This window comes from Numida meleagris, chromosome 3 (assembly GCF_002078875.1).
Source record: "Numida meleagris isolate 19003 breed g44 Domestic line chromosome 3, NumMel1.0, whole genome shotgun sequence".
Classification (NCBI taxonomy): domain Eukaryota; kingdom Metazoa; phylum Chordata; class Aves; order Galliformes; family Numididae; genus Numida; species Numida meleagris.
This window is the reverse complement of record NC_034411.1, coordinates 76,049,758-76,075,988: the sequence shown is the minus strand read 5'-3', so window position 1 is coordinate 76,075,988 and position 26,231 is coordinate 76,049,758. Positions and strand designations below refer to the sequence as shown.

Sequence of the window (26,231 nt, the reverse complement as noted above, 5' to 3'; positions counted from 1 at the left end):
AAACAGTGACAACAAAAATATCTATCAACTGTACTATAAAATCCAAATAATGAAGCAAGGATTTGGTGGGAAAAAAAAGCCATGAAACCGATTTTTCGTTGTGTTTTATATCTGAGATTTCAATTAGAAGGAAAATAAGCTTTTAGCTTTGTTCACTACTGATACTGCACCACAACATAAACAGATGAATGGCCACAGACTTAATGCAGACTTTCAAAAATTAGCTTTGATCAAAGCAGCTGCTGTAGCCTGAGTCCTCTGCTGCCCCAACACGCTTCTTGACTGCTTTTCTAGCGTTGAGGTGGTTTGAACTCCCTCCCTTTCTGGAATAGTTTACCTTGAACTTCAAAGCCTAACTGGCTTTGAGGCTGAAATCATGGAAAGCTTTTTCCTTCTTCTTCAAAAGCAATTAAAGATGTTCAATATAATCTGGCTTATTATCTGAAATCTAAGCAGGCAGGTCCTCTTGATCATCATGGGATTACAGAATGGAAGGGGCTAGTTAGGGAAGTTAATGGTGGCTGAGACACAGCAAATGGTTTGATAGTGCCTGCCAGCTGATGAGGTCAGTGCTCTAAAAGAAAGGTAAGCAAGGGCTAATCTATCAATGGCACAAATTTCTTGGTAAATGAGGCAATGGAGGGGTTCTTCCTGCTTTACTGTTCATTGCAAGCCACTCTTTTCCACTTATTATTAATAAATCAGCAGATTTTGGAAGCCAGATTTCCCAGGACACCACAGTGATGGATGTGGGGAAGGCGACAGGCTGCGGTCATCATGAGATGGAGGAGGGCACAGGGACACGCAGTATTCATGGCCTTGGGAGAGTCTCAATTGGCTTCAGAGGATTTTACCAGATCTGCTAAAAGCGAAACCTCAGAACTTTCTGGTCTGTTTGGGTAGCAGCATTGCTAGACAAATTAGGGTGTGTGGTTTTTTTGGTGTTTTTTTTTTTTTTGTTTTTTTTAGTTTTAAGATCAACTAAACAAGATTACAATTTTGAGTGGCAAATGCTGACAGAATTCCTGCTTGAAAGCTGATCTTCCCAAAACTGTGAAAGACAGGCAATTTGGAAAAGCCCACTATACATGAGCACGCTTGTAATGGCTTTGCTCACAGACTTTGATTTCATCCAGTCCTCCTGCAGGAGCTTGCTAAAGCAAGCAAATCCAAGAAAAGTTGCTTGGGTTTTCCAACTAGATGAGCTTTCCAAATAAAAAATCTGCTCAGAAAGCTCTGGTCTGCAAAGACTTTTATGTGGGCTGAGTCTTAAACCCTCCAGAAGTCAGAGAAATTAGAATCTGAGCTGAAGTTTTGTTTGAGTGGCCATTCTCATCCACCTCAGACCCAAGACTGAAACAGGTTTAGTTCTGTAACAAATACAGCTTAAAAAATTTGATTTGCTTCCCACATGATGTAACAGCATTACAAGTAACATCATAAACCTATTCTAGAGATGGCCAGTGTCACAACCAATCATTTAATAGTCCAGCCAGGAAAAACTCATTATAAAAAAAAATAAATTCCTAACTGTTCTTCCCTCCAAGAACAGGCAGGGCTGGAAAGAGAGAAAGAAAAAAAAAAAAACAAAACAAAAAAACAGATTACAGCACTGCAACTATGGAGCCGTTTGCCTGATGATCTCAAAGTGTGTTTTTCTACATTAATCTAATTTGATTTGTTTTCTTCAGATAAAGAGTTTTACATACATAACTCTACAGTTGAAAAGCCCAAAATAAAAAGGAGTTGATTTGTCAGACCAGAGAGCACGCACTGGGGAAACCCTGAATTGAAATTGAAAGCCTTGTTTTGTAGTTTCCTGCTATAACTACCAACAGTAATGACAAATTACAGACTTTTTCCTTAAAGCACTGAATGAAACATTAATAAGCTAGTAATTAAGCTTTTACTCAGAGTCTCTTTGCTTTAATGTTAACTTCAGCGATCTGAGTCTGAACCCTCTGACTCGCTGATCTATAAATGTCCTTTTAAATAATTCAGAGATATCCTTTGTTTTCCTTCTGTCGAAGTTCAGCTACGCTGAAACCTCCTTCTATGCATTAATGACAACCAAGTGTAACCAGTGGAAAGAGAATGTAATGATGTAGAAAAATACAGTGAGTAGGATCTTGATTACTGCGTGAAAGAAAGAAAACGTTCTTGTCTCTGGTTTTGCTTTTGCATATTCCTGTACATTGCTTCTACTACAGGCTAGCCCTTCCTCTACATCCCTCACAGGTTTCTTCTTTTGTTTATATGAAAGAAATGGTATAGTACTTAGTTAATCTGCTGCTACAACAGTCAGCAACCAAGCATGGCTAAACATGACCCACTAATGAAATGAAGCAGAAGCTGAGCTGCACTTGTCTGTATTACCATTGGATTACAACTGGACGGGTTAACATATGACACTCATTGGGCACTTTATTTCTTGTGCGATGCAGCATTAACAGATAGGCAGCAAGCAGCACCCAAGGCAGAGCAGGCCATGATTGATGTAACCACCCCATGGTGCTTGCAGTCTTGGGCCCAGAGGCCTTTCAGTGCCATTTTGTTACAGGCTCATTCCCTCCCACTGGGACTCGGATGGCCCAGTGAAAAACACCTGCAGAGATCTTAACAGCAAGCACTACCCCCAGCAGAACTGAGGTATTTATTTCCCTTCTGTACCACTGCTGGCTTCCCTGCTTCATGCATGAGGAACAAATAAAAATCCATCACCAGTGCCTGCACAGAAACCAGCACAGCATCTCATGAATCTATCAACAGAAAACATACTTGAGTATTTTTTATTACAACACGTTAAGCTAAAATCAATAGATTCACTTACAGAAGCAAATTTAATATTTCAACTAATCAAGAGAAAGTAAAATTTTTCTGAAAAGAAGTGACATTTCATTATAGGATTCAGTTGTACAGTCACTGGCAGAAATTTTTCAGTGCACCAATTAAACAGTAACTCAGTGAAGTTGTAACATAAAAAGCAATACTGCATATTTCCAGTTTCCTCGCCCGTAAATGAAAACATCTATAGTCCTTAGCAGTACAAACAGAACATCCACACAATGGCTCTAACAATGGCGCCACATTTTGATCTTTCCTTTTCAAGTACTTGTACATTATTTTTCCCAAAGATATAACGTGCTATTTTCTCCACAATCTAACTTTTTTTTTTTTCCCTTTGGAGAGAAGCAGAAGTGGCATTTTGAAAACTTCAATTTGCTGAAATATAATAGCACCACAGAGCTCTGTTGTTCTTCACATTTATTCCCACTTACAGTAGAAAGATGGAACTGCAGTAGTTTTACTGTTGTCAATTAGAAAGTAAATAAACAATGTTTCCACTGACTATTATATAACAAGATAAGGCATCTCTATTATTGAACTGATTGTTAGTACATATTTCTCTCTCAGATGTGAAACTTTACAAATATTTTAATCATTTTGGAATACCACCAAGCAATCATATGTGTGAGCCTTGCAATGACACACATATCAGTTAACTTGATGAAAAAATTAATAAAGCATTTCACTGTAAGTTCTGCACACAGAAGACTGAATTACTGCCAGAGTGTGTAGTGACAGCACCAGGGCTAATGGTTTTAAACTAAGAGGAAAGACTTAGATTAGACATCAGGAAGAAATTCTACACTATAAGGGCGGTGAGGCGCTGGCAAAGCTGCCCAGGGAAGCTGTGGGTGCCCCATCCCTGGAGGTGCTCAAGGCCAGGTTAGATGGGGCCCTGGGCAGCCTGAGCTGGGGAGCAGCAGCCTGCCCATGGCAGAGGTGTTGGAATTAGGTGATCTTTAAGGTCACTTCCAGCTTCAACTGTTCTGTGATTCTACAAATGCAAAAAAGAAATGATCGTGCCTGATTTGCTGCCTACGGACAGTTTTTTCTTTCCTGAGGAACACCGCTTTCCAGGCATTCTTTAGATTGTAAATATGCTAGTTATCAGTTCTTTCTTTCTGCAGGAGATAAACACCCCTTTATTTTTATTTCTATGGAATCCCATCTTTTTGCAGACATGCCAGCCTTTCGTTGGCACAATCTAGTTTCATCCCATCTTCCTCTTAATTCATTAACCTTGTATAAGAAACCCCAACTTCCTAATCAGAGGTCTAATAGAACCTAAGCTTGCAGGACATACCTAGTTTTATGGATTATATTTGAGGATGTAAAATGGTTGGAAAAAATCAATTTCTGGAAATCTATTAGCAGGAGTGGAAGTGACATTTAAGCTTGTCTGTGGGAAATACTATACTGGTAATGCTCACTTGTAGTTAAAACAGCTGTACATTAAGAATTTTTTCTTACTCAAGACTTTAAACTCATAACTGGTAATATCCACAGAGACAAGCCAGACAGGTACTTGCACCATTACCTCAGTTACTTAAAATTTAGGACATTGTTTCTGTGTAAAATCCACTGGCATTTTTTAAGCAATTTAAAGGCTCAGTGAGGCATCTGCCAGGTTCTGCTCTCCGAGGTTCTCAGACTGCCCCCGCGGAATGAGCTGTCTTCCCCAATCTATACAGGGAGCCTGTGGGGCATATGATGGCTGAAATTACCCTCCTTTATGGGTATTATAATCAGACAGGATATTACCCACAACCCTTTTTCCTTTGTAGACTGATATCCTGCATAATTATCTCATTTGATATTTCTTCTACCTTCTGTGTTATTGTTTGCAGGCCTATTCTTTTTCATTTATCTAAATTTAATCTGCATTTGCCTTTTACTAGCCCTAAAACAGCACAGTACCTCTCAATACAAGGATTTTTGCCAACTGCTTTTCTCCAATCTTATCAGTATCTGACATTTAAAATATTTCTCGTTCATGATGCTCACTCTGTGCTTTCTATATATTTTAAAGAAAGGTCTCCAAGACAATTTCCTAGTCAAAGAATTACCCTGCTACACCATCTCTCACCCTTTGCAACTTCAACATCTTGATTTATTCATGAGTAATTTATTTTAAAGAGATTATCTTCTGCATTTTGCAAAAGTCTTACAAGTTCAAGCTCATTTATCAAGTTCAACCTCATTTGTTCTGTTTAGACTCAAAATCACTCACCTCTAAAAATCTTCACAAATTTAGATCTATTCTGCCTATAACTTGCTAAGAACAATTTGCTTTCTCTATCCCCTCAAGCCTTATCTTGGCTGTTCTTCTTATGATACTTTTAAGCAATGAATTACTAAGAAATGCTTCAAGAAGACCTAAAAGAGTTTGCTCAAATACCTTTATATCATTTCATTCAATTTGAACTAATTTTAATATGGTATGGTTTTTATAATTTTATTTAGAAATCATTTTTTGTACGTACTCTTGACTATTATCCATTCTACTCCCTTTATTTTATTTGCCTACAGTACCTACGAAAGCCTCTGGTTTAATGCAGAAAGAAAAGACAAAGAACAGATTTCAAAAATGAGAACAGATTAATCAATGACAAATATGACATGAAAAGAGTTTCTGAAGGAAATAACAAAGATCCACAGATTTAGGGCAGTACTTTCTCTGAGAAGACAGTATCTACAACAAGTTTCCTAAATTGCCTAAAACTCTGGGAAGCTTGAGCACGTTTGCTATGTAGTCAAAAGAAAATGCAAATGCAATTGCATTGATGGAAACCAAGCATAAGCTTGTCTGCATCAAAGGAGAAACAGACCCTGTTTCAACTCAAGCACAGGACCTGGTCCCATAAACAGATATTAGCAAGGTATCCTCAATTACTCACAGCAAAGTTTATGCTCTCTGTATGGAGAGGCACATACAAAACAGGTTCCACAATGTAGTTATAACACGGTAACAGCTGCAGCAACAAATTACCACATTCAAGAGCTTAAAAGCATCACGGATAAATCATCCCTCTCCTGAAAGATGATTTTTTAAAACATAAGAAAGCAAAACAAAAAACAGTGCCAGCCTCAAATAACTCATATGTTGACACCAGAATATTCTCAGACACAGAAGCCTGGAAAAGAAAAACACGAGCAAGATGGTGAGGACAACAACAAAATACGACTTGCACCACAGCATGGTAAATCTGGCAGTTTTACACTGACTTGCTCAGTTGTTCCACCACGATAAGTGTGTGGAGGGGGGGGAGAGAGAAGCAACGCAATGCAGATGGGAAATACCTGCAAGGTCTGTGCTCACTTACTGCTAAAATGAACCTCTCATTCTGAGAACCTTTCCCCACAGTTTTCAGTTGGTAGTGAGCAATAACTTTATGGTTCAGAGACAGAGCCTAACCCTTCTGTTTTGCAGTCTCTTCAATATGGAGCTATTTGCATATTAACACATGTAATTTTAATAATGACACAAGCTGCATGTCCCAATGTTTACATTATCATCGTTGATTTCCATAACGCTGGGCACAGAAAAGCTGCTGTAAGCACAATCTGCACATCACTTCGAAAATCTGATTTTCTGTACAACTATACTTCTTAGAACAGCATCCTGTACACTGTCAGTTCAGTAGAGTAAAACTGAAAATAATCCAGAGAAGTAAGAAGTCAAATGAATTTAGCATGAAGGAATGCTGAAACCAAAACCAGAAAATCATGAAAACTAAGATGCAATGACATATATTAGCTACTGCTGGTTTCAAATCTCATTATTTATCAGTTGAAACAGAACCAGAAAGTTCAAATAGACCACCCTTAATGTGATAAAGAATAGCTGGTTGGCTTAATTTCACACATATAATGACAGAAGTACTCCAAACAAAAGAAGTGAAGAAGAAATATGAATGGTCCTAGGGACTAATTTGGGGGAATTTTTTGTCAGTCACTGTATGTCAGTGTGAATCCCGGAAGAGGGGACACAGAGAGGACTGGAGGAGACGGAAAGGAAGGAATGCTGGGTGGCATGAATGTGTCTCCCCAGCCTAGGGTCAAATTCTGTTTCTAGAGCATCTTGTGCTCCATTTCCCACTGGTCTTCCCATACTACTACATTTTGCACAACAGCTGCATACTATTTCATGCTTTTTACAAAGTCTCCTTGCTGTATTTACAACCAAGGGTTACCCACTGGCTGCTCTTAGAATTACAGAACGACAGAATGACAGAATCCTTAGAATCGGAAGGGACCTTTAAAGGTCATCTCATCCAACTCTCCTGCAATGAACAGGGACATGACAGCTAAATCGGGTTGCCCAGGGCCTGATCCAACCTTGTCTTGAAAGTCTCTAGGGATGGGGTATCCATCACACCTCTAGGCAAACTGTTCCAGTGCCTCACCAGCCTCACTGTAAAAGATTTTTTCCTTATATCTAACCTAAATCTACCTTCTTTAAGCTTGAAACTATTTCCCCCTGTAGCTCCCCTTTAGATACTCAAAGGCCTCTATGAGGGCTGTGTGGTGAGCAGTTATCAGAGAAGACTGAGGCAAAAATGTTGTTAAGTACCTCAGCCTTTTCCTTGACTGTTTTTACCAGCCTGCCTGTGTCTCTCATTAGGGGAGGTACGCCCTCCTGGACTTTCCCTTTCTGGTTGAGGTACCCATAGAAGCCTTTCCTGTTCTTCTTGGCATCCCTCGCCAAGTTTAGTTCAAGCTGGGCCTTGGCTTTCCTGACCCCATCCCTACACAGCCCAGCAGCTTCCTTATACTCTTCCCACGCTACCTGTCCCTGTTTCCACTGCCTGTGCATTTTCCTCTCGCTTCTCAGTTTGACCAGCCGATCCTGGTTTGGCCGTGCCAGTCTCTTGCCTTCCTTTCCTGACTTGCTACACCTGGGGATGGAGAGCTCTTGCGCACTAAGGAAACCTTCCTTAAAGATCTGCCAGCTTTGCTCTGCACTCTTATACGTGAAGACAGTTTCCCACGGTGTTTTATTGACTAACTCCCTGAAGAGCTGGAAGTTAGCTTTCCTAATGTTTAGCTTCCTTTTTTAACCTGTTACTCTGGACCTCTGCAATTCATGTCACCAGTTTTGTTGCTTTTCTTCTTTGCTATCTTTAAATTTGGATAAATGACTCAGAATAATCTATAAAGTCTTATATTTCACAGTAATTCCTGAAAACACTACTGTTCCTCAGTTTGTTACACTCACAGATTTTTAGTTTAAACCAACGACATTGTATTCTCAATATATACCATACACTCCATTAAAAAAATCCATACTGTCTCATTACATGAAAACTCCTGCAAAATGACTTCAAAGGAAAAAAAAACAACAAACCATTCTTCTAAATAAATATTTTAGTGATGAAAATGTATTCTGAAAGAGGACTCAAATCTCTGGAAGGTAATGCAATTCTAGGCCTTAATGGAAAAGAAGATGTATTTTCCCATATTTTTGGTATTATTAGAAAACCAGTCATTTACAAAAGTAAACATTTAACAGGAAAAAAGAATAAAAATACTGAGAGTGGAGTACTGGAAGTATTGTATAATGCAGTAATGGTCGCAGCCATAGGAAAAGATAGGGAGGAAGAACTAACTGGTACACCGAATGTTAATATTACTGACTGAAATTAAGCTGTACTCAATCAGCAACAGTGGAGGCTCAGAAACATCCAACTGTAGAATTTCCTGATGATCACAATATATGATGCAGTTTTATATATCTTTGAGAACCAGCTATATTTCACAGTGCTGACTGCCTTTACTATACAATGTCAGAAAACAGAAAAATTCAGGTTAGGTAGGACTTCCACCAGCCATCTAGACCAACCTCCTGCTCAAGGCAGTGGTCAGTTCAAGGATGAGACAGGCTGCTCAAGGCCTTTTCCAGTTAAATTCAGAAAACCTCCACATCACAATCTCTCTGGGCAGCCTGCTACTGCTGCCAAACATCCTCACTATAACATTGTTTCCTGCATATCCAACAGGAATTTTCTCTCTTTTGCTTCACAGTGCAAATCTGAGAAATGGCTGTTCATCTGTTTTTTTCTGAAACCTCATTTTAAGTGAAAGAAGACAGCCATTCAGCCACCCCATTGTCTTCTCTTCTTCAGACCAATCAGACCCACCTTCTTTAACCTTTCCAAATACAGCAGATGACAGACCCTTCCTCACAACCCCTGCAGACTCCTCTTACACTAGGGACTCCAGAGCAGCACGTAGTTGTTTGTAGTCTCAAAAATGCTCAAGTAGAGGACAGTCATGATTTTCCTTGATGTGACAGCTAGGCTGTAGCTAACACAAGCCAGGCTATGGTTGGCCTTTACCTTTGTTTGCCACCAGGACCCTAAGGCCCTTTCCTGCAGAGCTGCTGCAGGGACAGGACAGGGAGATCTCAGTCCCAATTGCAAAAACCAGCACTTGCTTCTCTTAAATTTCATGAGCTTCCTTTGTCAGCACTTGTTTTTCTAAGCATTTAGAGAAATTAGGCATTATCATACTTACTTTCTATCACTAGGATGTATTTATATTTTAAAACTCAAGAAATAGAAGGCTTTAAAATTTGCAATCTGATCATTTTTACAATACTCATTAAAAGCACTTGATTTTTTTCTTAAACAGTTAATACAGAAGCAAATAGAAAGCTTAAAAAAATAACCTACAATCAATTAGCTATTATTTTAACCTTTCCAGAAGCCTTAATTTATCCTATGCTTAGCAAGAACAAACTTGGATTAATTTAAAAAAAAAAAAACAACAACTACAAGCTGATGTAACAAAAGATGTCCAAAAAACCAACCCAACAGTCCAAAACCAAGCATCAATTATTCTATCTTATTGGCATCAACAACAGAAAACTGCAGAGGTAATCTTAATTCTGTGAACTTCTATGGAACACTCCAGACTTCACAAAGAACAAATTTGTTAACTGAATTCATGGGCATAATCATGAGAAAAAGTAAAACGGGGACTATCTGATCCAGCAGAACACAGTGAATTTATAAAATTATAGCTCATTAACATTTTGTTCTTATGGACAACAACTGTGACAGCATACAAAATCAACTGCTTCATTTCTGCAACGCTCATGTGGATTTCCTAGTTGGTATTCTTTCTCTGTTTATATCACCAGTTCAAAGACTACTGTTTTTTAATTTTTCTTTTTTTTTTTTTTTACTGTTTTGCAATGTATCTACGAAGAGTAAACGTGCCCACTGTATGCTGGCATTTGTGTGTACTATAAACATACACAAAAAATATATTAATTTACATTATTAGGGACTACCATTCCCAGGCAGGATTGAGGGTCCATACGAGCACACAGTCAGGATTCCTTGCCCCTAAGCATTAGCACCTACCCTTGAGAAAAGCTGTCAGCAAAGAATGTAGAGATGTAACAAAGTGAAAGAAAGTCAAGAGATAAAGAATAGAGATGTGTGCTTTTTTTTCCTAATTAACTTTCGAAGTAATAGTTCAAAAGGATCCTGTTTTCAAAAAGGAACTAAGTTTGCTACCTTTAACAAACACAGAACTTAGGAATCAGTAGAGTATGATTTCTTGCCAGCACCTTACAACATTTTCTAACTTGCAGTTTGTTCAGTGAACTCTCTTCTCTGGCACCTTCCTCATCTTCATAGGCTACCAGCTGAGCAGGTAGGGCAGTTTGCTGTTTTTTAAGAGTTTCTCTTACTGCTGTCAGTAGTCCAGAATTTTGTTAATGAATGTATTCACACTATTGCTTAAGAAACCAGGTCAAACAAATGCACCTTGAACTTGGGAAAGAAGACTGTGAGATGCATTATCACTCCAGGTTCTGTGAGGATCACTTCAAATGCTAGCCTGCCCTGCCGAAAACTCTGTTGCTGCAGAGAATTAACTTGCATTTCTAAGGATAGAAAACACAGCCCATAAACCTATATCAGATAATTTTTCATATATTCCACACCATTTCCCACACCAGTCTTATGAGAAGTGGCTGAGGGAACTGGGATTATTTTTTCTGTAGAAGAGGAGGCTCAGGGGAGACCTTATCTAAAACTACCTGAAGGGAGGTTGTGGTGGGTGGGGGGGTCAGCCTCCTCTCCCACGTAGCTAGCAATAGGACTAGAGGTAATGGCCTCGAGTTGCACCAGGGGAGATTGAGGTTGGACGTTAAGAAAAACTCCAGAAGAGTGGTCAGGCGCTGGAACAGGCTGCCCAGGGAGGTGGTGGAGTCACCATCCCTGGAGGCGTTCAAGAAACATTCAGATTTCGTACTGAGGAACATGGTTTAGTGGGAAATATTGGTGATAGCTGGATGGTTGGACTGGATGATCTGGGAGGTCTTTTCTAACCTTGGTGATTCCATGATTCTATGAGAGTACCTTGAAGATAAAAACTAAGATGCTGAATTTGACACAACTCTTTACATGAAATCCATGCAGAGGAGAGGAGTGAGTGGAAAAGGAGGACACGTTCAGGCACCAGAAGGCATGATCTCAACAATACAGGAAATCCTATGAGAAGACTGCACATCATTTTCTTGTAACAATAAACATGAGAAACAAAGCTGAAATTCTCACTCTGAGAAATTCACTTTAGATTTCCTGATAATCAACCCTACTTTTCAAGCTTTGGTGTTCCCATTTGTAGACTTCTGCATAACACACAAATATAGGATGTTTCTGAGAAAGAAATGAAGTAAGGAAGAAAGAATTCCTTACTTGGCTTCTCAAGTGGCAACAATGGCAACTCCAGTGACACTCAGAGTGGGTTCCCTGCCCACCAAGAGGACGTGAAAAAAAACTGCTATAGCATTCCACAAAACCCTACAAAATATTAGAGCCACTAGTTCTGTTTGGAGACTATTAACAATAATAAATATATACTAACAATGTTTACGACTATCCTAAAGATATGGTTTGAACTCAAGGAGAAGTAGAATACAGCACAGTTTTATCATAGGTTTATGTGTTTTAATTCAGAGTGACTATGTTTAATGAAACGCAGTAACTCAGATTATCAGTTTTACCTTCCTCTTTCAGAGTCATCAAATCATATAATTGTTATACTCCTTCTTAACACTGTCTGTTCCTAGTGGAAGCTGAATCCAGATCCTGTAGATCTCACATACAACTATTCTTCAGTTTTCAGAATAAAATTATTTCTGTCAGGCATAACCCATTTGATCTTTTACCATTACCTTGCTGTAGTTTAAAATCATTTTCTCCCATCAATATTCCTCTCGTTGCCCATGCTAATTCTGCCAATATATTTGAAGACAATACGATCTTTCTCTTACATTATATCTTGATAAGCTAAGCAAACAAGTTACCTCTATTTTTCTTTTCTTTTTTTTTTTTTTGCATGCCTTTGTTCAATCTAGTAACTGTCACTTTCAGTTTGAAATAATTTGTCTTCAGCATGATCAACCAGAACCACCCACCAAAAGGTAAAACTCACACTTCCTTTTCCTCAGGAATGTCTCTCACCAGAGGTTCTAGTGCTGTCTCTGCCTTTTTCATGGCTGCACCCAATCTACCTCTCCTAGAAACAAATGCTGGTTTTTTTTTGAGACACATCACTGTTAAATGAGGAAGCTTCATAAGATGGCAGATGTGCTTGTTTCTGTGCCTGCACATTTGAGCTTTTATTCTGTTTTGTCCTACTTTATAACCTCAATCAGTCCTTCCTGTGCTAGTTGTCTTTCGTCCCGTTCCTGCCATCGAACTGTCGTCAGCAGTACATAAATCCTCAACCACGGTAAAATCATCAATAAAACTATTAATATTAACTAAGCATCTTCTCAAGAGTAGTCCTGGAGCAGCTCCACCGGCACTACGCTGCCAACCGGACGGAACCCCATGCCCCAGAAACCCCCTCATCACTGAAAATGATGGTTAAACTGTATTGACAACTTATTTTTTGGATAATGATGTCAAGAGAGAACTGCGAAGACACTACAAGGTAAGCAGTTATTTTCTTCATTCTGAAGGCATGATATCCCTATGTTTTACTCCGTCACATTTCTTTTCACGTAAAATATGTTAACAGGACAAAATAATACAAAGAGGAGATCAGCAGCAGAAGCAACACTCAGTTTATGTCTTCGCTATGATAAACTAGAAATCCTATCCTGCTGCACTAGTGAAAGCAAGAATCTCTGTTAATATTTAGGAAAGTCCAGTAACCAGATTTTTGTATAACTGGAGCACCAGTATGCTGTTTCTGACTGCCAGCAGGCACAGAAAGAAAAGTTTTACATGTATTTTGCAGAAAGACCGTACATACTGCATTGCTGGTGGGAGATAAGTCAGGATAGCAATTGAGGGGATGGAGAAAGTTGGACCAACCCTGCTCCTAAATTGTAAATAGTCTGAAGAGCTGTATCCAAACAAGGAGCTTCATGCCTGTGCTTTGTGATTAGATGAGAGAGCAGCAGACACTAAGCTTTGGGATAAGCAATTGGCAGTAGGTATCATTGTCATCCAGGAAGAAAGACATGCCGGCTTCAGAGAATAATTTACCAGCTTCTTCTAACTTAAGTGGTCTATGGAAAGCATCTCTTTCACCAATTCATGTTTTTTGCCTTTTTCAGAAACACTGCCTTTGTAAATTGTGGCCATGCCCTTCGGTAATCACCTGCAGATGTTTGATCTTGCTGAAGGAGTCAAGACTGAGGTCCAGCCCGCTTCTTAGATATGATTTCATCTCGTATGTCTGGAGAAAGGCCAACCAGCCATGGTGAAAATGTTTCAGATCTTGAAGACATTACAGAAAATTCTCTGATAAGCTGACTGCAGATCTAAAAGTAAAGGTGGGTAGATTTGTATCCGGAGGGTCTACTGGTTTTGATGTGATCAGAGAAATTATTCTGGGGCAATTACCCACTGCAGGCCCTCTGCCGGGTAGGACTCTGCTCTGCTTCCTCGTGTTTTAAGTTAAAAGAATATTTGCTGAGGGAAAATAACACAGTTGGGCAAATAACAGCTTAGAATCAAAGTGCAGACCTGGAGTGTGGGCGGTAGGTTTAGCAACCTCAGCAATCAGCAATACTGTTCTCAGGTTTAATAAAATCCCAGGTAACGGCTACAGAGCTGCAAATCAGAGTACAGAGCTTGATTTTTGCTTGACAGAAAAACCGCTCTAACCACAGCAGCAAATTCCCCATAAGCAAACTTTTCAGGATCTTTCCACTGGGCTTACAGCATAGAAACAAAATAGTAAGAACACTATTTCCAACGTACTTGTGTCACCATTAACTGTCCTCATATTCTATTAAATAGAACAATTCTATTTTGAGCAAAGTAGTATTTATTACACAACTTTTTAATAACTACTCTTAAAATACTAAAAATAAAAGGGCAGTAATTAATCTTTATTTAAATGGTAATTAAATGTGTTAAGAACACAACACGAAACTAGTCATTAGCACAACAGTAAAGACTGTCAGAAGCTTCATTACTGATTAATAATGGAGAACACAATGTACTGAACAGTTTTCCCTAATCCTAGAAGCAACTAATCTGCAAAAACTTTCCATCCTAATAAACTGATGAAACACTATCATGGAATTTATAATTACGGGTTAGAGCAAAGCTAAGTTTTCATTTTGATCTACACTGAACAAATCTCTATTTCAAAAGTAACAGATCATGTACGTAATGAAGACTTCTTCTGTAAACAGGTTTAAAGCGCTTTGCAGGTGACTGTTATGTATGCTGAGCAAATGAAATTTGTAACTTCTAGTAAACACAACATGATAAGTTTTCTTGATTAACTTCATTGTTACCAAAAGAATACTAACAATAAGTAATGAAAATAGATTTAAGAAAGTCTGCCAGCCAATTCCAACTGATGTCAATACTTTATTTTACTGATCAAGGCAGTCATACCTATAGAAACCTTCATATAATCTGTTTTCCTAAGAGATATTTAATAAACACAACCACTTGAGATCCAAAGAAAGGTGGAAATCATGAATGCAGTCATATATGACAGCAACTGTCAACACAGCTACTTAAATGGTTAAAGATCAAAAAAAGTAGACTAATGTACTGTGAAACTGTTCTGTAACACCTTTGAACCAATGCTGTATTTAAGCAGTAAATTAATTTAATTTTGAAACAAAAAAACAATTATAAGAACTACCCTACATGAAATCAATTCCTTCAACACGTTAAAGAGCAGTCCTGTGGAAATAAAATGAGACTTCATTGCTAAAGCATATTTGATATTGAAATCACCAATTCATCACCAGCTAACTGGAATAGCCATCGTTTTTATGAGCTACTGAGCGTACCAAAACTCACTGTTACTCTAGAACAAGACCAATCACAAACTTCCTGCAGTAACTTAAAGATTCTGCATCCTGAACTCTGTTCAAAGTGGCAACACACAAAATCTTTAACATCTATGATCAGGCACAGAATATTAAATTACTGGAAAAGAAAAATTCAACGCAGATCCCTCTGGCCAGGAAAACACTCTTCTTTCCATTTCTTCTGATCTAACCACTACCAGATACAGAGTTCAAAAACTTCAGGAGCAAATGTTTCCCATTCCTTTTGTATAATGATGCACAGAGATCAAACATCTATCAAACTCTACCACTGACATCACTGAAAGCAAGACAGGAGGAGGAAGACAGGTAATTTCAGTTAATCTTACCAGTTCATCTGTGTCTCAGAAACATTATAAATATTAATATATATAAATATTAATGAATTACTGCATATGAGGAAGACAGACATAGAATAATAATCTCTAGAAGAGACATCAGTATTGCAAAACCTTTTCCCAGACTTGCCATCCACAGTCTTCATCATCAAAGACACTGGTACAATTATCTTCCAGTACAGATCTGGAAAATCAAAACTTGTTTGCTATTGCAAATGTACTCTTTGATAAGGAGCTTTTCTCTGCAGTTTTTTGAATGTACATAAATTGAAACATGAATTTATGGGGATGAACATGGCAGTTTATATGTTTACTATGAATATTTCAAAGACCTGGTAACGTTCCTATTCATCCTACTGAAAGCGCACTAAAAATGCATTAGAAGTAACGCTGTAAAATAATGGCTCACTTTGAGTAATAAATCTACACTGACAGAGGAATGTAGTGGTTTCGGGCATTCCTTAGTGCACACGTTTGGCAAGTAATGCCATAACTTAAAAGACCACCTCAACAGCTGGGATGTTTGCAAGTGGGTAATTTATATAACACGAGAAGACCAATCTATCACACAGTGAGCAAAAAGATATCTAAACTAAAAAGGTTACCAAGACTCTGCCTTACATATATTCCACGACAAAGTTTGGTTCACAGCTCTTTTAACTGATGGAATCATTAGTAGTAGTCTATGAAAGACTGCTGGAGGAACAGCAAAAGAAATTTGTGTTCCAGAAGTCCAGAAGTTCCAGAAGACTATGGTATACCTCCAGAATACAGAAATTTCCTTTAGCAGTACCAGCTCTTAACGTGAGTCACTACTCCTCACTATTGGTGCTGAAGATCTCTAAGAAGTTGCAGCCTCATCACATTCCTTTGCTGTCAGGCAGCTGACATTTTCTAGAATCTCCAAGGGATCAGATAGGAGTCTCAATTTTAAAAGTTTATTGTTTTTGTTAACCGTGCATCATTTCCTAATTGAGAACCACAGAAGAGATTACTCTGAGACAAATGAGCTTGCTGTTTCAAGATTACCCTTATCTCTAGAAAAGAAACAAAGCACTGGTGTGTAAATATATGCCCATATATACACCTATAGCTCCAGAAATAAGCATTATTTTTGAGAGAGTACAGCCATATGGAATTAGCTCATTTGAATATGTCTCTATATAATCTACACTCATTTAGTGGATAATAAGGTTTGTTTTCCCTCGGTGGTAACTGAAAGTTATTTTGAATATCCAGACTGCCTATTCTGTGGCAAATGTAGCATTTAAAATGAGAGCACAGCAGCAATATAAGCTAGAAAGTCTAACATTAGCATATTCGAATTAAATTTACATCAGATATTTATCAAGCATTGTACCACATATACAATACGAACTGCAAATATTTAAGAAAACATTACAGCACTTGTGTCTTCAACGCTGTGCCAATCCCTACATTATAAGAGGCAACAGTAAAAATGCAGAAGGATACAAAGAGTGAAAACAGCCTATATTGGAGATACTGAATGGCTTTGATACAAGGAGCAATTAAATAGATTAACTCTTTGTAGCTTGGCATATGCGAGACTGGTATTATATGAAAGAGGATAAAGTCATGGATAGAGAATGACTGCTCACCCTCTCTCCTCATGTAAGGGTTAGGTGGAAAAAATCAAATTATTAGGCAATGGGTTTGAAAGAAATATAATAATACCATGACTCATGGTGATAGTAAGGCTTTGCATGCTGGAAATTTAGTGGATAATCACTAAGACACGTTCAGAGAGGAAGGTCCAAAAAACCTGCACAAACACGCAGCTGCAACTTGCAGCAGAGAAGCTTGTGAATGCAAAGTGCAGGAAACTGAATGCACACTTCGTATTTATTCTGGTTTTGCACCCAGTCCTGCAGTTTGATCCTGTCCCATGCATCACACCACTCATATTTCAGTGGAAGGATGAAAATTTTCCACTGCTGTCTGGCAGTACAGCCTCTGCCTCCTCTCCTCAGGCTAGCAATCAGATGTGCATAGTAACCAGAAATGAAATGCAGCCAAATCTTGGAGAACACCTACCATCAGTCATTCAAGGCAGGGTTAAGCTCCCTGATTACCCTTGGGAAAGAAAGCTGAGGGAAGTAGCTCCCAAAAGACGGCTCTGAGTGGGGCCAGCTCTAATGCTCAGTAAAAAAAAATCATCATCATCATCAGTCACCTTAGGCCCATTCACACTCCTTAAATGTTTATAGAAATAAAGGGTCTTATCAATGGTACCAAGACCACAATAAAGAGATGGAACCTAATGGCAGCCCTCGACAGAGACTACAGAAATGACATACATATCAAAGGAGGAGTGACCATCACTGGGTGGGCAACTGCCAGGTTAGCCAGAGGCATAGTTTATAGAGGTGTAGTTTATTAAAACAGATCATCCTCTACCCTAAAGATGACAAGGAGATTACAGTTAGTCTTGCAGGCCATGTGTGAGTTCAGAATTCCCTGGCATCATTCTGTATTCTTTATATGATTGTACATTTTATTTATTTACACAAAGCATTTCAAGAGGCATGATTATGAATAGTTATCACCAAAAATGTACAAGCTTGTTGGGGATGAAATTTCTTGCAATGCAAGGTATTGTACCAGAAGCATTTTAAATTGTTTCACTATTAACCAGACTGAATAATATATATATGTTGGTACTGGGAAGATGAAAAGCAAGCATCTGCTCTTTTGAAGCAATTTGAAAACAGCACAAAGGTTCAAGGTAGAAAAAGCAAGTATTTGCTAGGTACAGTTGGGAGTACTGTTCTTCAGTAATGTAATTAGGGATGGCACAGCAACACATTTGAGTTTTAGAAATTAAGTTTCATTTTGATGTAAAACAAGAGTAAGGCTTTTAAAATTGAGAGAAAGAACAACATGAACACCCTGGAGGATTCAATGTTGCCAAGAGTGCAGGATATATAATAATTACAAGTATCATTCAGAGCATTTCAGCATTCCAAAACAGACACTGCATGTCCACATCCCATTGTAATGACTGACATGCTTTTGACTAGCTCTCTCTGTCCTAAGTAAAATCCCAATGACACTCATCAAAATCCATCCATATATTTTTGTAAGACTTTTTGTTTGCAGGTGACATGACAATTACTAACTAGCAACTGGCAATTAGAAATGTTAAACTACCATAGTTCAACTGAAGTAAAAGAAATAGACAGAAAAGACAAATGATTTTCCAGCAATTGATGATCCTTTCATAATAAATCCAGTAACGCTTAGAAAACAATCTGTACTTTTTACTGCAGTATCTCCCTTGTCAAGGTTTACCTGAAGAATAACAGAGTTCTAAAAATGGCTTTGTTTTGAAATGTCACTGACAAGGTAACCTAAAAAAAAAAGAACATTTTGGTTCTGATAATTAAGCCAGAATTAAAACAAATTAAAAGACTATACGAAAAACTAAACTTCTTTGAAAAGTATGCAAATGTAACTAGAAACAAACTCAGAATATGGCGAACAACAAAAAAAAATTTGCACTATTTCCAATTAGTTTTGCTGGCACTGCATTGATACACAGAGTTCTCTAACTCGGGACTTAAAGCACACAGAATAAAGTATACAGAACTGAATTAGGTTAAATAGCCTTTCTCCCCTGCTTGTTAATCCTACCTTAATTTGTGCAAAAGGTCTGTCAAAGTTTCCAACGTAAAGAAGACCAACATTCTGGGTGAGTAGCCTAAAAAAAAGAAAAAAATATTTTAAGATATCATTTTATACCCATAAGCTTTTTACATCTCCAGCAGTTGTTGCTGAACTCTAGCAAGGGGACCAGGGTTGTTGCAATGGCAGGAGCTACCTCTGCAAACACAATTACACAATCCTATTTGAAGCAGTACAAAGATACACTAAAGATGGATGCGCATTGATAACTTGTTTTTTTTTTTTCTTGTCCAAAAAACTCTTCAGCAGAATAATTTCATGGATTCCTTTGTGATGAATGTCACTCAGTAAGACACAAAAACAGCACGTGTGTCCCTTTTCTATTTATTGGATACCTTAGAAACAAAAATACAGTCAGAGAACAGACTAACAAACATGCACCCAGAGCAGAAGGCTTAAGATTCAACCAGATCAAGACAAATAGGAGCATTCACAGTGACATGAAAACATCACTACAAGAAGAGAAATAGTAGGGAATCTCTGTTATATTGTCTAATGGCTTCCTAAATAGAAAGTGTCAGACCTAGTTTGTGCTGTCAGCTCTTTAGGGTCATTATAGGCACTACCAAGATTCAGAGGAATGGTAGGATAAGTTGACTCAAAGAAATGTTGGTGCTTCTGAACAAGTTAGCCTGATTTCAACAGATATTGGGCAAGTCAGAGATGTTACTACACCAGCTACAAGTACCAGAGAACCAGTAGGAAGAAACTTCACAGAACAGGGAGAAAATACCATTGCTGAGGGAAGGGCAGTCTGCTAAAGGTGTATGAGAGAATGTGCTGTGCAGACTGGGCAATCACTACATTCCCCTTGCTAAACAAAGGCAAAGAACTCATCCCCTTCAGGTAAGAGGTTCCAGAAGCATTACACTGACAGACAGAAACCTGTAAGGAGAACTCTTTGATTGCAGAACAGTGGAAGAATTTTCAGCTTGATTAAAAGAGATATTCAGAACCCATCATACTCTTCAGTAGTTCCTGGTTTTCATAAAGTGTTTGATATTAAACTAAAATATGTTTCTTTTGATTTTATATTCAGTTCCCTTTAATAAGTAGGCATCATGCACAGTCTAAATTCTCCCCCTCCCCCAACCTAGAGATTGCCAGTAATTAAATCAGAGTGTATGCATCGTTTTGGTAAAGCGTGACTTCAACGTGTCTCCTCCTTACAAAATTTATGTTTTAAGCGTACATATGATGCACATAAACATACACCTTTAATTCACAGTGAATGACATGCTTTTTCTATACATAATCTGGTTGTCTTTTCCAACCAATTTTTCACCTTCTCCAGCTCTATTTTTAAAAACAAAAGAAAACAGAAACTTCGATAGCAGCAACTAATTGTTTTGACCTTCAACACAAAATGAGCATCTCATAGTATGATTTTGATTTTTTCCAGTTCTGATGACAATATACATGACCTTAAACTGGTTCACTAACAGTGAGAATTATTGGAACTCAGCAAAATGGCAAAGTCAAAACATTCAAGTATTAAAACCATAAGTAAGAAGTGGTGTCAAGTTATGTATCATCATCAAAATCCTCTTGTAATTAGATTCTGTACACAGAAATGTCCTGGGTATTGATAGAATTACCCAAAGGAAGGAAAGAGTAGTAAGGAGCAGAGCAAATCAGTCACAGCACAGACAGGTAAGCAGCTTTCTCACTTTGTTCATCAGCATGCCTGGCTCAGCCTGGAAGAGCTTTACTGTTTTGCAATGGATCTGCAATATTGACACAAAGTCAGGATGAGTATGTCAAATTCACTTTTACCCACAATAAACTAAATTCATTTGGAACACAGGTCTCTGGAGTTGAAAGAGTCAGTGTATTGATCAAATCTCCTAGGAGTATAAAGCAAATTCTGAAAACATTTAAGGCTTTTCTAAATGAAGAAACATACAGGAAGTAATTAGTAGAAAAGGTTGGAAGAGAATCCATGAAAAGAATTCACGGTATGTAACCATATTAGAGAAAGGCAGCTTAAAGCACCTTAAAAAGAACTGCATGTAATTTTTGTCAGGTAAAAGAATAAAAAATAAAAAAAAAAAAATCCACCAGCTGCATTTCTAGTAACGGACCTAAAAAAAAAGAAAAGATAGGCAGTTAAGTATTCTCACCTGGTCAGTCTTCATGATCCTTGCTTTACCAGAAAGAAATGAAAGATCATTACAAAACTGAGTCATGAGGATAGTTTTATTTGCAAGTAATGAATACTGAAGGAACCTTAAGACTGGTCTTTCCTGAAGATAGCTTTGCTGTCTATGCTACTTAACTTGCTATCCATATCGTACATTCAAAGCCTGTTAGTTTTCCATATAAGCTCTCGTGGTTGAAATGAGCATCCCAATATAATCATGATTTAATATCCTGAAATATTCTGGGCTCCCCCCCCCTCCAGCAAACCGCTTGAGAATCAAAAAAAAAATCTCAATTTCATGACTAGTATAAACTCTTTTACTTCAGAGTCATTCTGGCCAGCACGATTTCCTTATTTCAGAGACTGAACTCACACAGCAGCCTGGAGAGGCAGGTAGGCTGCAACAAGGGTCAATGCTGAGGCTCTGGACAGGCCAACCTATGACAGCAGTGCTCTCTTATGCCTCAGCTGCCTCCAGCGGAGGAATCAAAGAAACTACATGCCAGTGAGGAGACTGGTGATGCAAGGGAGCATGTGCCATATTCCCATCTCTCCCATCATGTTGAAAATACTTTTTAAGTACATAAAATTAACGTTATACCATAAACTTCAATGAGTGTAAATTGATATGGATATTCTCTCTTAATGCCCTCATCTAATGACCCTTTAAAGTTAAGCAACATTTGCCTTTGAAGATTTTCCAACAGTGGTGAGACTTGCATGTCTTCCTCTTAAAATTTAAACAGTCTGTTTCTTACCTAATTTCACATTTGCACAGTTCTGTTCTCAAAACCCCATTGGCAGTACTCAAACCCATCCTTGCTAGCAGCTGACAGCATTGACCAAAATCAACACCAGCCTATGAAATAGTGGTGATGGTTTCACAGGGCAATTATCGTGTTTGAATTTCACACTCAAATAATTACCTTAAAATTATGAGAAACAATCATCAAAAAAGCAAATGCCTACAGGCATTTCACATATAAGTACTTACAGTTCAAAATACGTAGCAATATACAAAGTTGTCTAAACTAATCAGTTTATAGATTGCAACACATTTTATTTGCAGTGTATTTCACTCAAAACATTATCAATACAGTTTTTCTTTTTTTTCCATAAATAATAAAAAAAACAGAATAAAGGTAGGAAACAACACTCCAAGAAACAGTGGTTCTTTAGGACGAGCTGTCCATGTATAAAACTATAATCCCCACACTCCGTCCCACATACCAAATTGAGCAACCATCTCCCTAGACACGCCTATTAGGGCTGTATCATTATGTTTCATAAAAACACCATAAAAGAAAATTATTAGGAACAATCATTTCTGACTTTTGACAACATAATATCAAAGTCATAATGGCCTTCCCAATACCAAGAAAACACTGCTAAATGCACTCTTTTCTGCATTCAACATCCTGGATTTGGCCTTTTCTATGATCAAAAGAGTACCTATCTTTTCAAAATCCCAGCTGCAGGAGCCAGGGATGCTGACTGTGGGAGTGGGTAAGGTTGGGCACCGGAATGGTACCAGTGGGGGTACTAGAAGGGGGATAAATGCAGACAAATATGGGACAAGATGAAGGGCTGGGTGAAAGAAAACTTGGAATAAGGAAGAGTAAGGCAGCAGGAACTCTGGCTCCCATGATAACAAGGATAACAAGGTCCTCTGGACTGCAAAGCATGGGGGTAGAGGGGAAAGCTAGGTGTATTAGGGCTATGGGAGCACAGGGCCTGACTGACCACAGAGCTCACCCACCTGAGCACAGCCGACCTTGCTCTGGGGGCTGGGACAGTCCCACACCCTTTTCCTCTTCACACCTCCCACTGCCTTCAGCCATGGGAACCCTTGGGCCCTTGGCAAGGGATGTTATGAGGATAGCTCATTTCAGTGAAGCCTGATCACGTCCACTTCTCCACATGTCTACTCCGATAACTCACCAAGAGCTGTCAGGTAGGATGAAGTGCCTGCTTCAAGATATTCTCAGCAAAGACTCAGGCACAGCTCGCTGCCGTACAAATGCTTCAGCCACCAAGTAGTGCTATGTGAAGGCAGAAAGTTGGCATCAAACAGTTCCCCCACATCCTGTTGGCATATTGGCCTCAGGGACATGGCTTGAGCATGAGGAGAACCTCCAGGACCACCCATCATACTGCAAGGGCTGCTCTATCTAATGGGGCCACACAACACGTCAACCTGAATACATAACTTCTGACCAGTTCATAGACGAACCACCTCTGGACTATCTGAAACCTGGTGCTGCCACGCCGTGTGGGAGGCTTCCACACAGGAGCATCCACAGAGCTAGGGGAGCAGGGGGAGCCAGGAGTCGCTGCCTCTCACAGCAGCAAGTTACGGCAGGTGAGCTGAACGCCGTAACTTGCTCCTGTGCGAGGCAGCAGCTCCTGAGCTTGCTCTGTTACAAGACCACAGCGTATTATGTAGGAACGCAGTGCTGAGATGTGTGGCTCCAGCCAGCAGCACACAGGTCAGACAGGCTGGGAGTAGGAAGCAGGGTGTGAAAAACGCAATGTGTGCAGTAGAGGTGCTGAGGAGATGTAAGGGAAATGGCAGCAGAAGGGTAGAGGGTGCTGCTGGAAAACAATGAAAAATGAGCAGGCTTGAGACATTTGTTTTTCCGAAGATGAAAAGCTGCATGAAACAGGCAGCAGGAAGCATGCAGAGCCGCCTGCAGCAATGCTTCAGTTATTCACTATCCCTCTGAAAGAGAAAACACACCTTCTTCCTTACATTTCAAAAACAACTCTCATCAAAATCCAAGAACATAGAGCAATTTATCAAATGGTATCTTGTAGTATCTGTTTGGCAATCCTAAAATTCACCTTAACAAACACTGTGGTTCAATACTTCACATAAGTTACTAGATCCTGTTTCTCTGGTTTTGTTCTTGACTGTTGCTTGCTCTTCTGCAACGGTCTTACGCATGCTTTTTCTTTTCTCTCTCTTGTTAAGCTTGTTAAGTGCTACAGTGTACCAGCAAAGCTCTGCTGGATCTAACATGGGTTCATTATATTATATTGCACAATCAGACAACTATTTGAAAGTATCCACGACTGCAGAAACTTCCAAAACTCAGCTACATGCTTTACATATTTGACTGCACTTCCAATGCTGGCGTAGCTGGAATTCACTGCTGTCATGATAAGGGACAACATCTACAGGTGTGATCTGATCTGCTCCTGGAAAGAAGTCTCTTCAGACCACAGGGGGTGTTTTCTGGTTGATGAAAATGGCAGACTGATACCACTAACACTCTTGGGGTCAGCATGGAAGGGACTTCACCCTAGCAGATATAATTAACAGGAATACCAATTCCATTGATGAGACAACAGGATTAAGATGCATGCACGAATTCCATTTTGCAGTCAGAAGCAGTATCAAGTGGCTAAAATGTGGCTGACGATCTGACCTAACAACTTCATCCCGCACGTGCTGCCAGAAGACATTTGCAGTCTTCACAGAGTTCACTGGTAAAAAGATTTTGGTCCTGAGAAGATGTGTACCAAGAGTGCATTAGGTGTGAAGCAAAACCAAATGAAAAACCAATCCTGACAGTGGTGCTGCTGACTCCTGTGCACATCCTTATCTTTATTGCTAGGATCCTCTCTGCATATGCATTAGTGAACGATTAGGGCTGGAATGGGGAAAAAAACTGCTTATAATATAAATTGGACAGTCAGATACAATTTTAGGAAAATCACCGTGACTGCTTTCTCACGCTGAAACTCCACATTTAAAATAACTATATAATGGGGGGTTAATATTAGTTATTTTCTAAAAGGCTTCACATTTCATTTTAAAGTATACCTTTTCCATCATGAGCATATACAAAAAAAAAAAAATCCATCGCTATGCTCTATGTATTCTTTTAACTGCCTATAAAAATCTTTCCTGATGCATTTTCACATTTCGAGTAGGAATGACTGTTTTAAGTGAAAACTACAAATGAACTACTGCCCTGAGAATGGAAGGAACAACATTGCAAGTTCAATAAACGCATTTTCAAACATTATTTGAATGGCTTTGATATGTATCTTTGGAGATAAAGGTAACTTTTACTTAAGTTTACAAATTTGGTATTCCTTTATACAAAGAAAGTACATCATTACTGCATACTATGACACGAGCATAAATAAAGCATAATGGCACAGCAGAAAGGATGCCATATTCACACAACCCCGCTAATGTCTTATTAATAACATAATAAATATTCTGTATTTACCCTGCGTTCACTTGAACTGTGACTTGTACTCTACTTTGGTGGTACTGCAATTATAGTTCGCTTCTTGTTTAGGACAAACATTCCCCATTGCTTTTCAACTCTTGGAGTAATAAATTGAGGGAAAATGCAAGAAAAAAAATCAGAAAAGCACCTGTCATTCTGTGGTTGTTACTGCAAAGAATTAACTTCGTTCAACTTAGAAAATAATTATTTTAGCAATTTATTTCATAGACTAGCATAACAGAAGTGCAGCGAAAGTATGACACCAGATTTTGTAAAATACAGAAGTGCATATAAAGGGATTCAATAAAAATCTGAAAAAGGCCAATATCAGTGCATGCATAAGCTTGTGAATTTCAACTGAGATGCACATATGGTTAGCAAACAACGTGCATCCAATGTTGCTTAAAAAGTATAAAGTGCCACTGAGAGTATAAAGCGTATGTATTGAGAGTTCATTTAAGCAATAATTTATCTTATGTGCAGAATACTGACAATGGAAAAGCAGGGGCTTCACATACCAAGACAGAAGAGCTTTTCCCAGCACTATACAGTGCATTTATGAAATCTCTTTTTTAGGTAATGGAAATATTCTGACACAATTTTTTACTCATCACTCATAC

General features: G+C 38.7%; 1 protein-coding gene across 1 annotated transcript in view; it reads right to left on the bottom strand.

Annotated features, from left to right (window-relative positions):
* RNGTT (RNA guanylyltransferase and 5'-phosphatase) overlaps window positions 1–26,231 on the bottom strand; it is a 188,536-nt gene that overhangs the window by 15,045 nt on the left and 147,260 nt on the right. Inside the window, exon 14 of the mRNA XM_021390753.1 lies at window positions 19,171–19,237. Within this exon, the coding sequence (XP_021246428.1) occupies window positions 19,171–19,237 (67 nt within the window). The remainder of the gene's footprint in view (window positions 1–19,170; window positions 19,238–26,231) is intronic.